Genomic DNA, 22,611 nt, shown 5'->3' with positions numbered 1-22,611 from the left:
TGGCAGAATAGTAATGATGAAGAAAGAGAGAGAGATGATGAGTAGTTTGTTAGATAGCAAGAATGTGGGAGAGGAAGAGAGAGCCAAGCATAGAGCATGGGGGAGTGTGAGAGATGTATGGTGATGGGCAAGGTGGGATGATTTGGTGGTTCAGAAGTGAAGGGGTCTATGTAAAATGTGAGTGGAGAAGACAGTATTAAGGATGAGGGGTAGATATCAATCAAACATCAGCTTGTATAATGTTTCATGTTATTTTCCAGTTCCAAGAATCCTGAAGAAGAAGAATTGGAAGATATTTTAAATCAGGTGGTAAGTTGACTGCTTGTTGTTTACAGTAGAAAGCTTGGAGGAAATTGGCAGATGATATTGCCAGGAATATGGCATAATCAAATCCAAAGATATATTCTTCAATAAGCACAATGTTGTTTATAACTTAAGGTTTTTTTTCTCTACAACATTTATATCATCATTGTTGTCATCAACTGTGGCAGAATCGGTAGAGTAACAATCAATTATCTTATAGTATTTTGTTTTATGTTATTAGGTTTCGAGTTTAAATTCTGTTGAGGTTAACTTCATCCCAGCTGAAGCAGTGAGTGTAAACGGTAGATGCATTTCTGCTTTGTTGGGCATTGTCAATAGCATGTACTTGAATGTTAATGTAGCTGCTTGCCTAGACAAAATTTGTCACCACCGATATATAGGAAAACAGTGAATAAATGATCACTGATGTTGCAAATGGCTGCCCAGTTAGGATAATTTTCATCTGCCTCCAATACATGTTCTCTGGATGATTACCATAGTAAATTTACCATTCATGATGTATTTACATTACGTATGATACATTGATGGCTATTTTAATCTAATAATGCTTCTGTTGCTTATAACAGATACATACATACATACATACATATGCATACACTCACACACATACATGACAAGCTTCTTTCAGTTTCTCTCTACTGAATCCACTTGCAAAGCTTTGGTCAACCTTGAGCTATATTGGAAGACACCTGTGCAAGTTGTCTTGTGGAACTTAACTTGAAACTATGTGGTTAGGAATTGAACTTCTTAACCCCACTACCATACCTGCTATCTCTGTTTAATATTAAAAGAAAGTGAATTATTCTCCAAACCATACTTTCCATTGCTAAATAAAATGTGATGAAAATAAATTTGAGTGTTGAACAAAACTAAAATAAAACTTATATTACGGAGATGTACTTGCATAGCTAGTGATTTGATCTGAGATCGTGTGCTGAAACGAAAACAATTGCAGCGTGGAAGGTGTTTGTAAGCCATTTAAGAAACACACGGATTTTTGTCAGTGAACAGGTCGCGGTCTTAAAGCGACGAAAATATTTTGACAAATTAAACTTAAATGTTGAGGTGAATCGAACGGCTTTTGTGTGTTTCTTAAAACTTATATTGATTTCATATTTTAAGTATACTTTATTGACTGTTCTTATTAAAAATCCTTTTTAATATTCTTTAAAATTTTCTTTTAATAGATGATAGTTTTCAAATATATTGAAGACAAAGATGTCTTTCAGAAATTCTACAGTAAAAAGTTGGCCAAAAGACTAGTTCTGCACACATCAGCTAGCGATGATGCTGAAGCAAGCATGATATCGAAACTGAAGGTAAACTATCATTATTTTTCTGTTGGTACTGTTGCTTCAAGGTATTATATGAATTTCTAAAGACCATATCGCTGTGGGATGGAGAGTCGCTGAAGAGGTCACAGGATGTGTGGTGAAAGATTTAAGATGGACACAAAAACAAGAATAAAAATAAAGGCCATGAATTTTTTTTTTGACTGCTGGATGCTTTTGTTTACTAAGTTTGCCAAACAAAAGTAATTTGCTTTATCAAAGAACATAGTTCAATCTGTACCTGCCAGGAAAAATATGCCTGTTTAATTACCAAAACCATTCAGTGGGGCAAACAAGTATTCCCTTATGATTTCTCTTTAGTGTTTAACCCATAAGCATTCAAACCAGCCATATCTGGCTCAAATATTCTACCTGTTTCGTGTTCAAACTGACTAAATCAGGCCTCTCACACCTACTGTGCAATGTCATTCTAAAAATAAACAGTTGCATCTTCAGAATCTCAAAGTTTAGAGATAATGCATGATTAATTCAAAACAGAGATAATGTATGATTAATTAAATAAGTAATACATTTGACAGAATAATCTGAATGCTAAAGGGTTAAAATAAAAATCACATTATCTCTGAAATATTCTTTTCTACTCTTGGCACAAGGCCTGAAATTTTTGGGGAAGGAGGCCAGTTGATTAGATTGACCCCAGTATGCAACTGGTACTTAATTTATCGACCCAGAAAAGATGAAAGGCGAAGTCGACCTTGGTGGGATTATCTCTGAAATATTATGACACTATGTCCACAATAAAATCAGGGTTACAGAGGAAGCAATCACTTTTAAATGGTTGCTCGATATGCTTGTAAAAGCAACCAAACCTACTTTAAACCACACCCAAGTCCCTTAAAAAGGAAACATTGGATAAACTAATCTGGGGTATACTAATTACTGACTCTGAAAGGATAAAAGGTAAAGTTGACCCCGGTGGAGTATGAACTCAGAATGTAAAGATGGGTGAAATGCTGCTAAGCATTTTGCCCAGCATGCAAGCAATGCCGCCTTATTTGCAAATTAAGTTAACCTGAAATTTTGATAGAGGGTTTTAATTTAGATCTCTTTAAAACAGGAAGTTTGTATCATAAAACGAAGAGCAATCAAAAGGGTTAAAATATTTAGTTTTTATCTCATATTTCAGTTCAGATCTTCTCAGGATCAAACTTTGCATATCCACTTTTGGAGAGATTAATAAAATTTCAGTGACAATCAGGGATTGACTAAATTAATTCTATTGAAAATATTTTCTGTTTTTTTTTTTCTGTGAAACTAAGAATTAAGAAATTTAATCTGTTTTAACAAGATTCTTGTTTTCAAAATTTTTTTTCACAGCAAGCCTGTGGCTTTGAATACACCTCAAAACTCCAGCGAATGTTTCAGGATATTGGGGTTAGCAAAGATCTTAATGAAAGATTCAAGAAATATCTGCAAGCATCTTCACAACCATTAGACAGTAAGTATATTTTTAGACTCTAAGTTATTTATGACTGTTTCCATCAAGAGTATTTCATTACAAGTGATGATATAGTATTACTTGTTTTCTTAGCTGACTAAAAATATTTTCTTTGAAACATTTCCATTCTAATAGGATTTGTTTAAACTGGATTTTTCTTGTTAATAGATTTTCTTGTTAATTTTTTTTATTTTTAAATATTCTAAAAATAGAAATATATAGTTCATCATTATCATCATCTTTTAATGTCCGTTTTCCATGCTGTCATGGGTTGGATGGTTTGACCAGAGCTGGCAAGCTGCAGAATTGCACCAGGCTCCAATCTGATTTGGCGTAGATTCTACGTGTGGATGCCCTTCCTAATACCAATCACTTTGCAGTGTGTAGTGCATGCTTATAATGTGGCACAGCATGAGTGTGTTCACATGGCACCAACACAAGTGTTTTTTACATGGCTCTGGCACAGGACTCTTGCAGGCCAATCCTCTTCACCAGGGGGAGTGGCCTTAACACTTCTGCTGTGGAGTACTGGTCTTCTTGAGTACAACAAGGCATCAGGGATCTTGGTCCTTTGTCATCTTGTCTGAGAGATTCAGCATCCTGAAGTCATCCTTCAGTACTTCATCCCATGTTTTCCTGGGTCTCCCTCTTCCACGTGTTCCATCTTCTTTAGAGATCGGCACTTTATGGAGCTGTCGACATCCATCCACATCATATAACTAAACTTCTCTCATGCATTGAGTTTTTAAAATTTATTTTTGTTTTGTTTTTACAGTTGATTTCAGTATACAAGTTTTAACATCTGGTTCGTGGCCTATTCAACAAGCTGGATCTTTTAATCTTCCTATGGAGGTAAGAATTATATTCCTCTTTATTCTGCAATGCTAAATAATATTTCCTTAACATCAAAACCGGCTAGCTTAGAATAAGTGATGTAAAACAGGAAAATCAAGTAGAAGTTCCTTGCTCTTTATACAAAAGAATTTTAGATCTATATTGTCCTTATTTAACTTTCCTGAGATTTGATGTTTTTAGGTCCATATCAACAGACAGCATATTTAATAGATCTTATCTTTTTGATACATCTTATTTAAATAAAATATTTTAAGGTTTTTGGCATATATTGAGGATTGATGTTAGTCTTAGCAATGTTGCTTAAACCTTTCTATCTATTGGTTTTAGAGGGAAAATTTCCTGTGTTAAAAAAAAAACTAAGAGCTAAACAGTTTTTTTCACTTTGAATTATCATTGTTTAACGTCCATTTTCCATGCTCTCATGGGTTGGATGGTTTCACAGGATCTGATGAACTAGAGGACCGTTTCAGTTTTAGTGTCTGTTTTTGCATGGTTTCTATGGTTGGATGCCTTTCTTAATGTCAACCTCTGGGTGCTTCTTTGAGGTTACCAAGTAACTTGTAAGACAAGACCACTTCAGCTGAGTTGGAATGTAGTATTTAGAGGAAATGAATTTTGGTCAGTAAAGTATAATAGAGGGACTGGAACAGGTGTCTTGCAGCAGAGGAGAGAAAAGATGGTGACGATGAAATGTCAGGGTGTCTCCTCAAAGTATAAGTAATTCTGAAACCAATGAGATGTGGCATGTATAAGCTTAGAGGAGTTCTTAAAGATTGCAACCATAGTTCAGACAGTTTTTAGCTGCTTGAATATTTCTATATTCCTGTTAACCAATGATTTCTTAAATTAGTAATTAATAATTTGTGAACAGTAGAATAGTTTTTGGTTAGTGTTTTATTTTTCAATTGAAAAATATATTGAGTAAATGAAACATTTTTTAATGAATGATTTAAATTTAACCTCATTTTTTTTGGCATTTATTTGTTATATAAGATTGAATACAGTGTATTATGGATGCTTTGGTGGTGGAATAAGACAAGAAACACTGATGGGTTTAGATATAGGTGCATTGGGTGGTCATTGAAAAGAAAAAGTGTCATTGAAGATGGTAGATGTGGTGCTTGTTTCCCTTACATTTGAATTGTCAGAGTTAATAAAATCAAAAGAAATGCGCCTTTGTTTTTTTTAGATTGGGCTACATTCCGATTGAAATAGCACAATAGTTGAGAACAGGAGGTATCTCTGAATTGTCACAGTTTGGTATTAATGGAAGGAAAAGTTGTCAGGATTGGGTCGTCTTGTTGCATTGGAGCGATCAGAATTACTTGCATTTGGCAGTTATGTGTATGTGATTGTAAAATAGATTGTGAGGTAGAGAAGGAAAGTTTGGAGTGATGTTGCCATGAGTCTGTACTGTTTGGAGTTGGGAGCAAAACAAGCAACGGAAGTAGATGTTGCTTTATCTGCAAGAATGATACTTGTTGAGCTATTTTTCTTGAGGAATCGTGTGTACAAGGATTTGCAAAAGTTAGTAAGGCTTTATTGACAAGGGAACAAAAGGCATAGCTACATTTGGGCAGTTTGAGAGCTTGCAGAGTGTGCAGTGTGCAAAAGTATCTTCTACTTCCCTGATGGTCATTTTGAAAATATTTCAATGATAGATAAACACCTCCAAGTTAGTGATATTGGATAACTTTCTCCAGTTAAATTAGCCAGTGTTTGTCACTTACGTAACTTAATGGAAACCACTTGGAAGTTTAAGGTCATAAGATTTAATTGTGAGAAGGATATAACTTAAAGGGATAGAGGTGAAGCATATTTATTGCCAAAGGTTGTCAGTGTAGAAATGGCAGAACTTCAACCAGTTAACCGACTTGATGTACCAGGGTGTTTGGGATGTAAAGATTTTTGTGTTTGCAGACAATGTTGGTTTGGTTTGCTTGATTTAGGAAGTGATCATATGATACAGAAGGAACAGGTGGTGATGATAATTGGATTAATGTTGGATTTTAAAGAGGTCTGTTAAGAGAGATGGTGTGCGAAGATGATTGGAGATCAAACTCAACAAGATGATATTGTCTTAACCCTTTAGTGTTCAGATTACTCTGTTAAATGTAATACTGTTTTCACTCAAATCGTTTTGAATTAATCATACATTATCTTATAGCTTTGAAGGTTCAATGGTATGATAGTTTATTCTTAGAATGTCAATGTAGGTTAGGTGTAAGAGGCTAGATAGGGCCAGTTTGAATGTAAAAACATGTAGGATATTTGGGCCGGATATGGCCGGCTTAAACACCAAAGGGTTAAAGATTGGTTTCATCTTTTGGCATGAGGCCAGCAATTTCTAGGGAGAGGCAAACTGATTATATCAAACCCTACTACTCAACTTGTACTTGTTTTTTTGACCCCGAAAGGATGAAAGGCAAAGTTGACTTCAGCAGAATTTGAACTCAGAACATAAAGTTGGAAGAAATGTTGCTAAGCATTTTGTCTGGCATGGTAATGATTCTGCCAGCTCATCAAATTTGAGATATTCAATATTGATTTCAAATTTTGATGCAAGGCCAGCAATTTCAGGAGAGGGGATGGTTGATTACATTGGCTCTAGTATTGAACTGGTTCTTATTGTATAAACCTTGAAAGGATGAAAGACAAAGTTTGACCATGGCAGAATTTGAACTCAGAGCGTAAAGACAGACAAAATGCTGCTAAGCATTTTGCCCAGTGTGCTTTTAATTCTGCCAGTTTGCCACCTGAATAACAATAATGATGATAATAATAATCCTTTTTATCATAGTTACAAGGCCTGAAATTTGCTGGGTGAAGGTAAATTGATAACCTCAAACCCCAGTGCATAACTGGTACTTATTTAATCGACCCAGAAAGGATGAAAGGCAAAGTTGACCATGGTGTAATTTGAACACAGAACATAAAGATGGGCGAAATACTGCTAAACATCTCATCCAGCATGCTAATGACTCTACCAGCTTGCCGCCTTAATAATAATAATTAATAATAATTAATAATAATTTCAGAGGAGGGAATAAGTCACTTACATGGACCACAGTACTCAACTGGTACTTACTTTATTGACCCCCAGAAGATGAAAGGCAAAGTTGACCATGGCAGAATTTGAACTCAGAACTAAGCATTTTGCTCAGCGTGCTAACAATTCTGTCAGCTTGCCATCTTTAATTATCTTTAGAAATTAAAAATTGTTATATTCCATTTCAGAACTACAAATGAATTAATCCTTATATTTTTATATTAATTTTTCTCCTCACAGTTAGAAAAGACGTTCCAAAGATTCACATCTTTCTATAGTGGTCAGTACAGTGGTCGCAAATTAAACTGGGTCTATCACATGTCCAAAGGTGATTTGACTGCTAATTTAAAAAAGAAGTACATTCTCCAGGTAAGCTACATGATTTTTTTTATAAATTCATATATATTTTTTTCCTTAGAATTTTTAGATTAACCCTTTAGTATTCACTTTATTCTGTAAAAAGTAATAATTTCAAATTTTGGCTCAAGGCCAGCAATAATCAGGGAAGGGATTAAGTTGATTACATTGACTCCAGTGTTCAACTGACAAATATTTTACCAAGGATGAAAGGCAGTCGACCTTGGTGGAATTTGAACTCAGACTATAAACACAGACAAAATGCTTAGCAGCATTTTGTCTGGTGTCTTATTTACATGTTTCAGTCATTTGACTGCAGCCATGCTGGAGCACAGCCTTTAGTTGAGCAAATCGACCCCAGGACTTATTCTTTGTAAGCCTAGTACTTACTCTATCGGTCTCTTTTGCCGAACTGCTAAGTTACGAGGACGTAAACACTCCAGCATCGGTTGTTAAGCGATGTTGGGGGGACAGACACAGACACTCAAACATATACGCACACACAAATATATACACACACATACATATATATTTATATATATATATACAACAGGCTTCTTTCAGTTTCCATCTACCAAGTCTGCTCACAAGGCTTTGGTTGGCCCGAGGCTATAGTAGAAGACACTTGTCCAAGGTGCCACACAGTGGAACTGAACCCAGAACCATGTGGTTGGTAAGCAAGCTACTTACCACACAGCCACTCGTAACGGTTAATTTTAAGAATGGTTGCTGGCTGGTTTGTACATAAAATGGGTAGAATATTTTGGCTGGATATGGCCAGTTTAAATGCTAAAGGGTTACTGAAAATAAAAATGTCTTGTACATTATTCTTGTTTGAACAATTGATACTAACTGTATTTGAATGTTTATCAAGTATTTAACAACTTTCATGTTGAAGAGAAAAATGCCCTTTCTCCTAGCTTCTAAAAGAGGCATTTATTACTTGATTAGTACTTTATTTTCTTGACCCTAAAATGATAAAAGGCAAAGTTGACTTCAGCAGGATTTGGGCTTAGAATGTAAAGAGCTGGAAGAAATGCCACTGAGCAGTTTGTCTTATGTGCTAATGATTCTGCCCGCTTGCTAATATAACAGCAACAATAATGACAATAATGATAATTCTACTTTTAGCATAAGGCCAGCAATTTTAGAAGTGATAAGTTGGTTACATCAACCCATTATTTAATTGGTACTTATTCTAATTTGAACTTAGAATGTGAAGTGCCAGAAAAAATTCTGATGAACCTTTTGTCTGATTCAGTAACCATTCTGGCAACTTGCTGTCTTAACAAGAACAAAGATAAAGATGTTGGGTTGTGACGTTTGTCCAAAGCTGCAAATTGTAGGAGAGTGTATGATTGTTGTGGCTGCACTGATAGAAGATCAATGCTGCAGTTTGGAGTTCTAGTGCCTGGTGTGCTAACAATTTTGCCATCTCATTGCCTTTAATTTGTATAATATTAAACATAGAATTTATATCATAGAACCAAAGGTAGTTTCAGGCAGGTTGATACCAAAAGGGTTAAGGTTGATAGTGACTTAAATATGGCTATCTTTCATTAAGCAAATCCAATGGACGAACCTCTGTCTGGTTGCTCGACCTGTTAGAAATAACAGTAAAATCTCTCTTCGAATCAAACCCTACTATCTTAAAAATGGAAGGCAACGTAAGCTGATGTAGTCCTTGGTGCACTATGCTTGAAAAAAAAAAGCTGGGATGGTCATGTCTAGAATGTGTTTGATCTTAGGTCTACTAAATTAGGCGGGATAAGAACAAACTATCATCTTACGATAAGCTTTTTAGCCTATCAAATAAATTTATTTTGGTCTCAGTCCTCTATCATTGAAGGCCAACATCTCATTTTAAAACCTTTTGATATACAGCAAAGATTTTATCTTTATTCTGGTTTATCACCTAATTACTTGAATAGTCCTCTAGATGAGCACTGTCAGAAGTTTATATTCTATATATGTTTTTTCTAGGCTTCAACTTATCAGATGGCTGTTCTTCTACAATATAACTCAGTGGATACACTTGATGTACAACAATTACAAGAAAGTACCCAAATTGATATGGTCAGTAATTGAGATCTCTCTCTTATTTTCTTTGGATATCATTTTCTTTTTTTCTTTTTTTGATATAAATGAATCATGTCTTTTTACTATATTGTCATTATTTTATACCCGTGTTCCATGCCAGCATGGATCAGATGGTTTGACAGGATTTGGCAGTCCAGAAAGAACTGCATGTCAAGAATGAGAGAAGGGGCAAGAGTAGAACAGGTTTCATGCCATAGAGGACCTGTCCACACAAGGAAAAGTGAATATAAAACTATGATGATGATAACAACGAATATATATACATATACATATATATTATTATTATTATTTAAATCAGTTTGATTTGGCTCCACGTGACTTAGTTTTGTGAGTCTCTAACAGAAACCTTCCTCTTTCAAGCTTAGTTTACTGAATGGAGAAATACAGGATATCCAATATGGCTACCAGAAAATAGCCTACTATTGGTTAAGGCAGGTCACATGGTGTTATCAGAACAACTAGCCTTACTCTGATAACACCATGTGATTTGCCTTAACCAATATCAGTCTATTTTCCCGTAACCCTAATGGACTTCGTTTATTTCTCCATTTGGTAAACTTAATCTGAAAGAGACAGGGTTTCTGTTAGAGGCCTATAAGTCACATGGAATCAAATCAAACTGTTTTAAATAATAATACACATAACTCCTAAATTTCTTTCATTTGTCCACTCATATATCATCATAATCATTGTTTAATGTCTGCTTTTCCTATGCTGGTATGGGATGGATGGTTTGACATGGATCTGTCCAGACTCTAATTGTCTGTTGTGGCATGGTTGCTATGGCTGGATGCCCTTCCTAATGCCAACGGCTTGATAGTGTGTGCTAGGTGCTTTTCATGTGCCACCAGCACAGGTGCATTTACGTAGCACTGGTACATGTGCTTTTTATGTGGCACCAACAGCTGAAAAGACAAGCCTGTATGTGTGGAAGGCAGCAGTTTTACTTAGCTTGATACATCTTATCAAGTACAGCAAATTTCCACATCTCACACTCCTTTATTTATTTCCTCAGTGAGGCCCAGTGTATGAAGATCTTTTCTCACCACTTCATCCCATATCTTTCTGGCTCTATCTTTTCCACAGGTACCATCCACAATTAAAGCTCAGCATTTCTATATGCTGTTGTCCTCATCCACATGCATCACATGACCAACCAGTGTAGTCTTCTCTCTTGCACACATCTGATGCCTCTTATACCCATTTTTCTTCTTAAATCATTTATAATCTGTTGTGCATGTACAAGGACATTACCCATCCAGTGGAGCATGCTAGCTTCATTTCTTTCAAGCCTTCACAAGTCCTCTATAGTCAAAGCCTATGTTTCACTGCAATGTAAAACAAACACACACACACACAAACACACTCTCACTCACTCACTCCCTCCAAGTCCCTGCATTGTTTATGTCTGTCAATTTTTCTCTCAAAGCATTGGCCAACCCAAGGCTATAGTAGAAGACACTTCTCAGCCTTACCATACAGCAGGAATGAACCTGAAACCATGTGGTTGTGAAGTGGATTTTGTAATCACACAGCCATATCTGTACCTATTAACCTCAGCAGGAAAAGAAACATTGATAAGTAGGTAACTGAGTATCTGCTGCAGATGCTTATATTCCTATGGTGTTTGTTTGGGAAGTTTTTGATGACTGGAATATGGAGTTTCCAAATAGCTTCACTCCAGGGAAAGGCATCAGTGTCTCACCATCTCATGCCTGATCTCTCATGACAATCCTGATTCTCCAAGTATTTGCAGTTAGAAGGCAGTCATCATTTTTTTTACATCATTTTTTTACATTTCTATGCTGGCATGAGTTGTATGAATGTGTGTGTGTACACATTGGGCTAATGATATGAGAAGACATATGATCAAAGGCATTCCAGCTGTGACCATCCCAGTTGTCAGTTTTTTCTTTTCCTCCAGATATATTGTATTTAGGACTATCCAATTTGTCATTGCAGTTTTAAGATGATAGTGTGCTCAACGACAAAGAATTTTGCTGTTATTTTCTAGCAGATCAGGCTTGTGTTACGACTGATGATAGTGAAAACTGCCATCGATGTTATAATTTTTAGATTTGCTTTTGATTGTGTCATGTGTGTCTTCTGGTTAATGCACTTCAAATTTATATAATATTCTTCATTATTGAGAAATCCGTTTCTATTTGTTTAGGATACACTTCTTCAAGTATTAAAGATTCTGCTGAAAACCAAACTGCTCACCACAGACATTGATGATGAGAATGATCTTCCGCCAACTGCCCAATTAAGCATATATTCAAATTATAACAAGTAAGACTGTCTGCATTTATAATATTGTTTATTTTTTGCTTGTTTCAGTCATTGGACTGCAGCCAAGCTGGGGCCACTGCCTAGAAGGGTTTTAATTGAATAAATCAACCTCAGTATTTATTGTATCTTTTTAGCCTGGTACTTGTATTTAGCTTTTTTGCTGAACTGCTAAGTTACAGGAACATAAACAAACCAGCACTAGTTGTCAAGTGATGTAGAAGACACACACACATGATGGGCTTCTACACAATTTCCGTCTATATGAAATTCACTCATAAGGCAAACATAATTGGCTTGAGGCGATAATAGAAAACATTTGCCCAGGGTGCTGTGCAGTGGGAGCGAACTTGAAACCATGTGGTTACAAAGCAAGCTTCCTAACCATGCAGCGGTTCCCTTGTCAAGCTGACCTTATAATTTCTCTATATATCCCGTTTTACTAACGTCTCTTTTAAGGGAGAGAACTGATGTTGCTATCTCATTGTTACTGCTGTATATTTGAGATCACCATTTAATAATATATGTAGTTATTTAACCTTTGTCAGTCTGACATGACTGTGGTTAAGAAGTTTTTTTTCCCGATCATGTAGTTTCAGGTTCTGTCCCACTGTGTGGCACCTTGGGCAAGTGGCTTTTACTGTTGCGACAGACTAACCAAATCCTAGTGTATGCATTTGGTAGAGGAAAGCTATGTGAAAACCTGTCTAATATGTGTATGTGTGTGTGTGTGTGGTGTGTGTGTGTGTGTGTGTGTGTGTATATATATATATATATATATATATATATATATATTTATGTGTATTTGTGGCTCCTTGTTTTGACATCATTAGATAGTTATGAGTATCGCTGTCATTTCATTAGAGTGCCTCATTTCTAGTCTTCCATGAAAAACATGTCCAGCCATGAGGGAAATATTACCTTTCTCAGAAACAGGAGAAGGATGGCAACAGGAAGAGTATCCAGCCATAGAAAATTTGCCTCAAGAAATTCCATCTGATTCCTGCATGTATAGAAAAGGGAACATTAAAAGATGGTGATGGTGTTGAACCTATACAGTGTGAACTGCATTTTCTTGTGCTGCCAGCACTTGATAAGATGTTTGTGGCAGTGCTTAAGTTTTATCTATCCTGTATCAGTGTCTTTACCTTTAATTACTGTTCTCCTATGTTGTCAGTTGTTACAGAGTTACTAATCTGTTGGTTTTTTACTCTGGGGCCTGCAGAGTCCCCTGTTTGTTCCTTGCTTTTTTTCTTTGGCATGGTTTCTTTATCTGGATACCCTTCATATTAGTAACCACTTTCACAATTGATGGTCAATAAAAGGAAATATTCCTTTATTTTTAGTGTATTTCTGGTGTTCTTTAAATGTTTTGTGTAAATATACACTTTATTTATCATGTATACTGTTTAGAGAGAGAGAGAGAGAGAGAGAGAGAGAAGATATTTGATGATATTAAATTTCAAATTTTATTTATATTTGTTTTGTTTTTCAGTAAAAAGTTCCGAGTCAATATCAACATCCCAATGAAAACTGAAGAAAAAGTTGAGCATGAAGTAACTCATAAAAACATTGAAGAGGACCGAAAACTTCACATTCAGGTTGATTATCAATGTCTAGTTGACTTTCATTTCTGAGTTGCTAAATCAAGCTCAATCATGTTGCTTATCAATGTCTGGCCGATTTATGAATAACTCTGTCAGATTAGTTATTAATGTCTAGTTGATTTTCATTTATAAATAGTTGTGCCCAGCTCAGTCAGGTTGGTTATTAATGTCTGGTTGACTTAAGACTAGCTGAACCAAGCTCAGACTAGTTATTAAGGTCTAGTTGGCTGTCATTTATTAGTAGTTCTGCTCAGCTCAGTCTAGTTGGTTATTATGAATAACTGCAATTAACCATTTCAGTCAAGTTGGTTACTAATGTCTAGTTGACTTTCTTTTATGAGTCACTCTAATTCAACCCATTTCAGACATGCTTAATGAACTCCGGTTGACACTGATTAAGTATTATAAGTGATGGCCAGTAATATGTTGCATGTAATGTTCTGTTGTATGAAGTCTAGTCTAGTAATAGCAACGTGGTCCATTTAACTGTTCAGTCTATTTTGCTTTGTCTAGGGATTTAGGTATGGTATTGCAGCAGAACTTAAGTCAAAGCACAATAGTTTTAATTGCACTGTGTTTTGTTTAACTCTTTCGTTACTCTATTTGTTTTGAGATGCTCTGTATTTCTTTCAATTACTTTAAATATAACAAAGAATTTAGTAAAATAACTTAGTTATCATTCAGTTAGTGTTAGGAACATAAATTGTGACCTTTTTTTAAATTTTTCGTTAATGTAACTACATGAAGTAAATGGCTGACTGGGTTTTAATATAGAGTAACTAAGATAAATAATGGAAGTGGTGTATTAGTTAACAGTTAATTATCCAAGTTAAGGATTTATAGAATTTAGTTCAGTATGGAAGGTATGGAAGATGGATGACCAAATCCTTGTGAGTGGATTTTGTAGATGGAAACTGAAAGAAGTCTGTTGTCATCATCATCATCATCATCATTTAACGTCTGCTTTCCATGCTAGCATGGGTTGGACGATTTGACTGAGGTCTGGCGAACCAGACTCCAATCTGATCTGGCAGAGTTTCTACAGCTGGATGCCCTTCCTAACACCAACCACTCTGAGAGTGTAGTGGGTGTTTTTATGTGTATATATATATATATTTATTCATAAACACACACACATACATATATACATATATCTGTATGTGTCTGTATTTGCCCACTTCTTGACAACCCATGTTGGTAGGTTTATGTCCCTGTAACTTAGCAGTTTGGTAAAAGAGACTGATAGAATAAGTACTAAGCTGGGGAAAAAATATGTCCTGGAGTCGATTTGTTGGGCTAAAACCTTTCAAGCTGGTGCTCCAGCTTAGCTGCAGTTAATTATATATATATATGTATATATATATATATATGTAATTGTGTGTGTTACTGTCTCTTTGTCTTAACATGTTAATTCCACATACAACATAGAATTAAAAATATACCAAATTTCCTAGTTTTCTGTTTTGATGTGTGTATGGTGTGTGAGATATATATATATATATATATATATATATATATATATATATATATATATATATATAAAATTGCATGTGTGTGTTATTGTGTCTTTGTCTTAACATTGTGTGTTGGTTGTTACTAAGCGTCATTGCCAGACACACGATGTCGTTTGTTTCCAGTTTTCTATGGAAAATACGCCTGACCATTGGAAGTAGAAGGAGGAAGGGTGGTGACAGGATGGGCATTCTGGCTGTTTGAAAATTCTGCCTCAACAAATACTGTCTGATCCGTGCTTGCTTGGAAAAGTGGACATTGAAAACAATGATGATAATATATGTATGTGTCTGTGTAAGTTGTATATTAGTAAATTACTAAATGTCTACCTATCTAATTGCAGGCTGCTATTGTTAGAATTATGAAGATGAGAAAAGAGTTAAAACATCAAAACCTTTTACAAGAAGTTTGTACTCAAGTGTCATCACATTTTAAACCCAAAGTTCCTCTTATCAAGGTCAGTGGTGTTGCATATATTACTTATGATGTTGTTAATGAATTACAGAACGTTTTTTTATACAGCAGTTGTACTCTCTCTCTCTCTCTCTCTCTCTCTCTATATATATATATATATATATATATATATATATATACATACATATATGGCTCAGCGGTTTGGGTGTCTGGCTCATAATCCTAAGGTAATGAGTTTGATTCCTGGACTGGGCTGTGTGTTGTGTTCTTGAGCAAGACATTTTATTTCACATTGCATCAGTTCATTCAGCTGTAGGAATGACTTGTGACGTCACTGGTGCCAATCTGTATCAGCCTTTGCCTTTCTTTTGGATAACATCAGTAGTGTGGAGAGATGCAATCCCATAATCATTCATGACCAAAGTGGGTCTTTACCCTTTATATATATTATACATACACATGCGGGGGCTGTTGAAAAGTTCCTGGTTTTGGTTAAAAGAAACTACAGGAGGATCGGTTGATTATGATTTTATTTAAACATGTTCCCCTCTCAGACTCACACACTCATTGCAGTAGTCCTTCAGCTTTTCTAAGCCCTGTAAAAGAACTTCGGGCCTCCAACCAGGCCTTTTGCAATACTCTTAAAGCCAGGAACTTTTCAACACCCCCTTGTATCACGGAGTGGTTGGCGTTAGGAAGGGCATCCAGCTGTAGAAACATTGCCAGATCTGACTGGAGCCTGGTGCAGCCTTCTGGCTTCCCAGATCCCCGGTCGAACCGTCCAACCCATGCTAGCATGGAGAACGGACGTTAAACGATGATGATGATGTATATATATATATATATATATATATATATATATATATAAAATTTGATATGTATGGTTGTTTGTTATCGCCAGTCAGATAGTAACCATTGGTTCCCTATCTATATGGTGTTTAGCTGCATAGGTAACTTGTCAGACTCACCTATACAGCTAGGCCATTTGAATCTGATAAGTTTCCTATATGGCCAAGTGCTTTATAGGTGTGAAACCAATGATCACTCAACCTTCTAAATATATTCCTGCTCTAATATTTTAGAGTGTGCTTCTTTTTCGGATATATATGAACTACTGGTGGCACGTAAAAAGCACCATCCAAATCGTGGCCGATGCCAGCGCCGCCTTGACTGGCTTCCGTGCTGGTGGCACGTAAAATGCATCAATCCGATCGTGGCCGTTGCCAGCCTCCCCTGGCACCTGTGCAGGTGGCGCGTAAAAAGCACCCACTACACTCATGGAGTGGTTGGCGTTAGGAAGGGCATCCAGCTGTAGAAACACTGCCAGACCAGACTGGAGCCTGGTGCAGCCTTCTGGCTTCCCAGATCCCCAGTTGAACTGTCCAACCCATGCTAGCATGGAGAACGGACGTTAAACGATGATGATGATGATTGTGTGTTTGAGATAGTATTTATTCTTCAGTAATCATTCCATAGTTACAGTTGTGACAATTCGTAATGCTAGACAGATGCAGGTGTTTCCAGTCTTCCTTGAAAACATGCCCATCCAAGGGCAATTATTACCTTAGAAATGGGTGAGGGTTGACAACTGGAAAAGTGTCCAGCCATAGATGTTCCCTTGGCACATTCCTTCTGACTCATGCAAGCATGTCAAAACGATGTTAATGTTGATAAGATATATATATATATAGTAATATTATATCTAGGTGCAGGTGTGGCTATGTGGTAAGAAGCTTGCCTTCTCACTACATGGTTCAAGTTCAGTCCTACTGTTTGGCACCTTGGGCAAGTTTCTTCTACTATGGCCTTGAATCAAGCAAAACCATGTGAGTGGATTTGGTACAGGGAAACTGAAAGAAGCCCATTGTGTGTGTGTGTGCGTGCGCGTGTATCTGTGTATGTATATATCTATGTATGTGCGACTGTGTTTTCCCCCCATCACTGCTTGACAACCGCTGTTGTGTTTATGTCCCTGTAACTTTGTAGCTTGGTAAAAGAAACTGATAGCATAAATACTAGGCTTTAAAAAAAAAAGTCCTGGGATGGATTCATTTGACTAAAACCCCTCAAGGTGGTGCTCTTGCATGGTGACAGTCAAATTACAGAAACAAGTAAAAGAAGAAATGAATATTAGTTTACTATAATAATACTCTTGTATTTTTCTCCATCACAACATATGAATGAAAAAGGAAGGGGTGATAGATGAATAAGGAAGGAAGGGGTGATGGCAAACTGGTGGTGGGAGACTTTCAACTGTGTGTGAGCATATGTATGTGTATGTAAAAGGGAGGGAGGTGTGTGTGTGCAATGGAAGTGGGATGGTGAACATTCAGTCCCACTGCATGGCACCTTGGGCAAGTGTCTTCTACTATAGCCTCGGGCCAACCAAAGCCTTGTGAGTGGATTTGGTAGACGGAAACTGAAAGAAGCCCATTGTATATATGTATATATGTATGTGTGTGTATATGTTTGTCCCCACCAACATCGCTTGACAACCGATGCTGGTGTGTTTACATCCCCCGTAACTTAGCAGCTCGGCAAAAGAGACCGATAGAACAAGTACTAGGCTTACAAAGAATAAGTCCTGGGGTCGATTTGCTCAACTAAAGGCGGTGCTCCAGCATGGCCGCAGTCAAATGACTGAAACAAGTAAAAGCGTAAAAGAGTGAATAGAAGCAGTATTAATACCAAAGGCAATCTTTATATCCAACTTAACATATATGTTGTGTTAAAATACCAAATGCTGTGTTATTTACCTTGAGAGGACCTCTCGAATGAGTGCATGGTCCATAAAAGCACTTGTGTATATATTGTTGGCAGATGAAAATTGTCTGTGATGGACACCAGAACTGCTAGTAATGTATGTATTTATACATACTCATGATTGAGGGCGATACCCTAACCAGTAGGCATGGCTTAGTGGTCAAGGTGTTGCCCTCATGATCAGAAGACTGTGGTTTCAATTCTTAGACTGGGTTAGTGCATTGTGTTCTTGAGTTCGTTTCTCTGTGATCAATTCAACACCTGACGCGTGGTACACCGTGCATCTGTTTAGGCAACATCGAATTAATGGAGAAAGTGAGCAAAAGTACAGCACATACATTTGATAGATCATTTGTGCAGGTTGTTCGGCAAAAGCTGAACACTCGTATGTCATATTTGATAGGAGAGTCCCAACACATATATATTAATATATATTAGTATATATTTATATACATATGTTGATATGACTGAAGTGTTTGCAAAGTACTCGGCATATTTGGAAGCAATGTAAGTTTACTTCTTACGACTTGGTAGCTATAGCAGATTCCAGACTCATTTGAAGGATTTATCTGAGAGGATGAGTTTCACTTTATGTTGAATGTGTGGTGGTCAGTTTTGAAGTGAAGTAGGAATAGGAATTCTAGGAATTAGAGAGAGTTACTGGGTTGTGCAGCACACTATCTCTACACTAGGCTTTCCAATGCCCGCAACCACATACCCATGCTTAAATAGTTTTTGATTTGAGTAAATAAAGATATGGCAGGTAATTTATTACTTTATTGTATGGGGAGACTTAAAGCATTTACACACAATCACGCGCACAAGAACCAGTCTGATGTACATCCTAAAACCTATTGCACATGTACACATACCTTTATATGTCACTATAACCCTATATATATATATATCTTCTTTTACTTGTTACAGTCATTTGACTGCAGCTATGCTGGGGCACTGCCTCAAAGGGTTTTAGTTGTACAAATTGACTCCAGGACTTTTTTTTTTATTTTCAAAGCCTGGTACTTATTCGACCGGTCTCGTATGCCGAACCACTGAGGTATGGGGAGGTAAACACTCCAACACAAGTTGTCAAACAATGGTAGGACACACACACACATATAGTGGGCTTCTTTCAGTTTCTGTTTACCAATCCACTCACAAAGCTTTGGTTGGCCCAAGGCTATAGTAGAAGATGCCCAAGGTGCCACACAGACTGAAACCAGAACCTTGTGGTTGGGAAACAAACTTCTTACTACACAGCTATATATTTATAACTTCAAGAAGACACATTCACACAGATACACCTAAAAAATATATACAAATATACTGAGATGCATGCACACACATATGCCTTATTTGCATGGATACATGTCTATGTATATGCTTTTATTTGAATGGATTATCTCTTAAGTTATAATCTATTTTCTCATTACTTGTCAGCTATGCTTGAGAAATTGACACAATTTCAGATCTTTATAAAAACTGTCAAAAGGAATTGGTTATTTAAGGAATTTCTATTAACATCTAAAGGTGCAAATGTTGCTAGTTAGTAAGCTTGCTTGCTTCCCAACCATATAGTCTTGAGTTCAGTCCCACTGTACAGCCTTGGGCAAATGTCTCCTACTATTGCTCTGGCTGATCAATGCCTTGTGAGTCAATTTGGTAGATGGAAACTGAAAGAAGCCCCGCATGTGTGTGTACAAGCTGGTATAAATTATCTGCCTCTCTTGACATGATGTGATAATTGTAAATGGTTATTATTGTCATGTAAACAGTGTCATTGATTTCCAATATTCTGCTAAGAACATTTGTCACATGGAAATATTACCTTGCTTGGAAATGCATGAGGGTTGGTAACAGGAACCATATTAGGTCATAGAAAATCACCATCATTGTTTAATGTCCGTTTTCCATGCTGGCATGGGCCGGATTGTTTGATGGAGATGGCCAGGCAGATGACTGCATCAGACTTCTGTGTCTGTTTTGGCAAGGTTTTTACACCAGAGTGGACTGGTGCTTTTTATGTGGCAGAAGCACAGGTGAGGTCAGTTTTGGCATGGTTTTTAGGACTGGATACCCTTCCATGCACACAACCACTTTACAGTATGAAAATCTGTCTGACCCATGCAAGCATGGAAAATTGGACTTTGAATATTGATGTTGATGACGACGACAATGATGATGGCAATGTTGAATGATGTCTTGTTTTCTTTTTTTTCTTCTTCCAGAAATGCATCGATAATCTTATTGAGAAAGAATATTTGGAGAGAGTCGATGGCCAAAAAGATGTCTACAGTTACCTAGCCTAGTTCCTGTGTCTGATTGCAGATGAAGTTTTTAATTTAGCCAGTTAATAATAATAACAACACTAATTTATTGCTGGATCTTTGCTGTCATCGGCTTTACTAGCAGGAAGGAGAAGAGCAAAAAAGAAACTGACTCCAGTTCTGTTTTTTGTGTCTGAAAAGCAGTGTCATTTTCTTCAAGTTGTGCAGACCAGCATTGCAACAAACAAGAGCATTGGTTGGTTGGTTGGTTTGTTGATTGGCTGGTTGTTCCAGCAATGGAGTTGAGCATTCTACAATACTGCTCCTGTCCTCTCTCTTCACTTCCCGTTGTTGTTTAGAAAAAAATGTTTTCCTGAAAACAAACTTGTAAAAATTATCAATGGATTAATTTATATTGCTTTCTCATTCCTTGAAACGAGGAAGATGTAGCTGGTATTTTTTTATTATTTTTAATTATTTTTTTTTTTCTATTCTCCATGCGCTCTCGTACAATGGAAAACATTCCTGTATTTGCTGAACTGTGCTTTTCTTGAATGGAAACATTCCCACCTTTGCTGAAATTTCTTCTATTCTTCTCACTGTTCATTTGTGAGAAATGTTTGGTCTCTTTCCCTGGCTCCACAGATCTTATATAGTCCACTCACTGTCTTGGACTGTCTTGGGTACTATTTTCCTCTCTTGATCTTTTTTATATAATTAGAACCCAGCCAGTTCAATACCCAATTACGAACAAAAGAAAATAAACCAAGAAAAAAAATACATCCAAAAAACAAAGCAAACAGACAAAAAATAAAATAAATATAAGCAAAGCTATTTCCTTCTCTCAATCTGTTTATTGCTATTCTTTTTAATGCGTTGCAATTCTCTTGGGAGATTGTTCCATATTCCTAGGTGGGTATTGGTTTTTTTTTGAGAACTCCTTTCTCTCTGTGTCATTCTGTTCATTTCTTCACCCCTCTCCCTCTTTGCTTCTCTCTCTTTACTCTTATCCCACACTATCTCTTGGTTGATAGAACATAAGAAATTAAGAAATTTTACGGTACCTAATATCAACAATATGATGTGATGAACAGTGGCCTTGTCCCATGTGGATTGATCTTTTCTTTTGTGGTTTTTCTTTGATAGAACTTCTTTAAAACTGGTTTCTGAAGGCAAATTTTTGCTTAACATACATGTCGATTTCTTCAAGCCAAAGTTGTATTACATAACAACACCAGGATATCTTATGCTCTTGTACCAAAATCTCAAAACGATATTCACAGTGTTAACAATCAAATCAAATCATTAATTGAAGAATGCCTTGACAAAAGAATTAATTTTTTCTTTCCTAACATTGTTTGAAGACGTGGTAAACTTTTAATTTCAAGGGGTTGCGGAATAAAAATAAAAAGACCCCCTCCAAAAATTTATGAAAGTTAGCTCAGAAATGGTTGGCTTGTTTTTCAAAAGTTGCAATAAAACACAAAACAGTTTCTCTTTGAGGATTTCCTTAAAAGTAAGAATGTAAATAAAATTTTAGCAAAAAATAAAAACCTCCAAAAAAGCAAAAATTACTCTTACACGTACACACACACTGTTATTGTTGTATCTAATATAAAGAACATTTGATTGATGGGAAACAGCAATCAATATCTGACTTCGGCACTGCCTTTGCTGATAGCTTGCTTAAGTTCATTGTAGAGACTCTGCCCAGAGAAACAAGGCTTGGAATCCCTTTTAATACCAAAAACATATAAAGCCAACCTATATGAACACAGCTTTCTCATCTTTGACTGACTCCTTTAATTCCTCACCCCCACCCCTTTCCACACTGAACAAGAAAGGACAATACAAAAAGCCACATTTGGTTCTGTATATATTTATAGTGTTGTGTGTGTGTGTAATATATATATATATATATATATATATAATATATATATATATTATATATATATATATTGGTGTGTGTATATATATTGTGTGTGTGTATATATATATATATATATGTATATATATATGTGAATATATATTGTGTGTGTGTATATATATATATATATGTGTGTGTGTGTGTGTGTATATATATATGTATGTGTTTATATATATATGTGAATATATATTGTGTGTGTGTATATATATATGTATATATATGTATGTGTTTATATATATATGTGAATATATATGTGTGTGTGTGTATATATATATATATTGTGTGTGTATATATGTATGTGTGTATATATATATGTGTGTGTTTGTATATATATGTGTATATATTTGTACATATGGT

The 22,611-nt window shown here is 36.1% G+C and overlaps 1 protein-coding gene and 1 long non-coding RNA gene across 3 annotated transcripts in view; one reads left to right on the top strand and one right to left on the bottom strand.

The window, feature by feature from the left end:
- The window catches only part of LOC115210321 (cullin-1), a 65,459-nt gene extending 43,553 nt beyond the window's left edge, over nucleotides 1-21,906 (top strand). For both annotated transcript variants that reach the window (XM_029778846.2, XM_036502242.1), the window contains exons 11-20: nucleotides 261-309; nucleotides 1,512-1,643; nucleotides 2,994-3,114; nucleotides 3,890-3,966; nucleotides 7,259-7,387; nucleotides 9,359-9,451; nucleotides 11,649-11,767; nucleotides 13,260-13,365; nucleotides 15,227-15,340; nucleotides 20,289-21,906. In XM_029778846.2, coding sequence (XP_029634706.1) covers nucleotides 261-309; nucleotides 1,512-1,643; nucleotides 2,994-3,114; nucleotides 3,890-3,966; nucleotides 7,259-7,387; nucleotides 9,359-9,451; nucleotides 11,649-11,767; nucleotides 13,260-13,365; nucleotides 15,227-15,340; nucleotides 20,289-20,369 — 1,021 coding nt within the window. In that variant the 3' untranslated portion in view covers nucleotides 20,370-21,906. The remainder of the gene's footprint in view (nucleotides 1-260; nucleotides 310-1,511; nucleotides 1,644-2,993; nucleotides 3,115-3,889; nucleotides 3,967-7,258; nucleotides 7,388-9,358; nucleotides 9,452-11,648; nucleotides 11,768-13,259; nucleotides 13,366-15,226; nucleotides 15,341-20,288) is intronic.
- On the bottom strand, nucleotides 10,816-22,147 carry LOC118763037. Its single transcript, XR_004998787.1, has 3 exons — nucleotides 21,919-22,147; nucleotides 15,920-15,924; nucleotides 10,816-10,840 (listed from the first exon to the last, which is right to left on the bottom strand). It is a non-coding gene; the product is annotated as an uncharacterized LOC118763037 (long non-coding RNA).
- Between the last annotated feature and the right edge of the window lie 464 nt (nucleotides 22,148-22,611).

Source organism: Octopus sinensis, linkage group LG4 (assembly GCF_006345805.1).
Source record: "Octopus sinensis linkage group LG4, ASM634580v1, whole genome shotgun sequence".
In the NCBI taxonomy this organism is placed as follows: domain Eukaryota; kingdom Metazoa; phylum Mollusca; class Cephalopoda; order Octopoda; family Octopodidae; genus Octopus; species Octopus sinensis.
The sequence above is the reverse complement of the archived record's forward strand: the minus strand, read 5'-3'. Positions and strand labels throughout refer to the sequence as shown.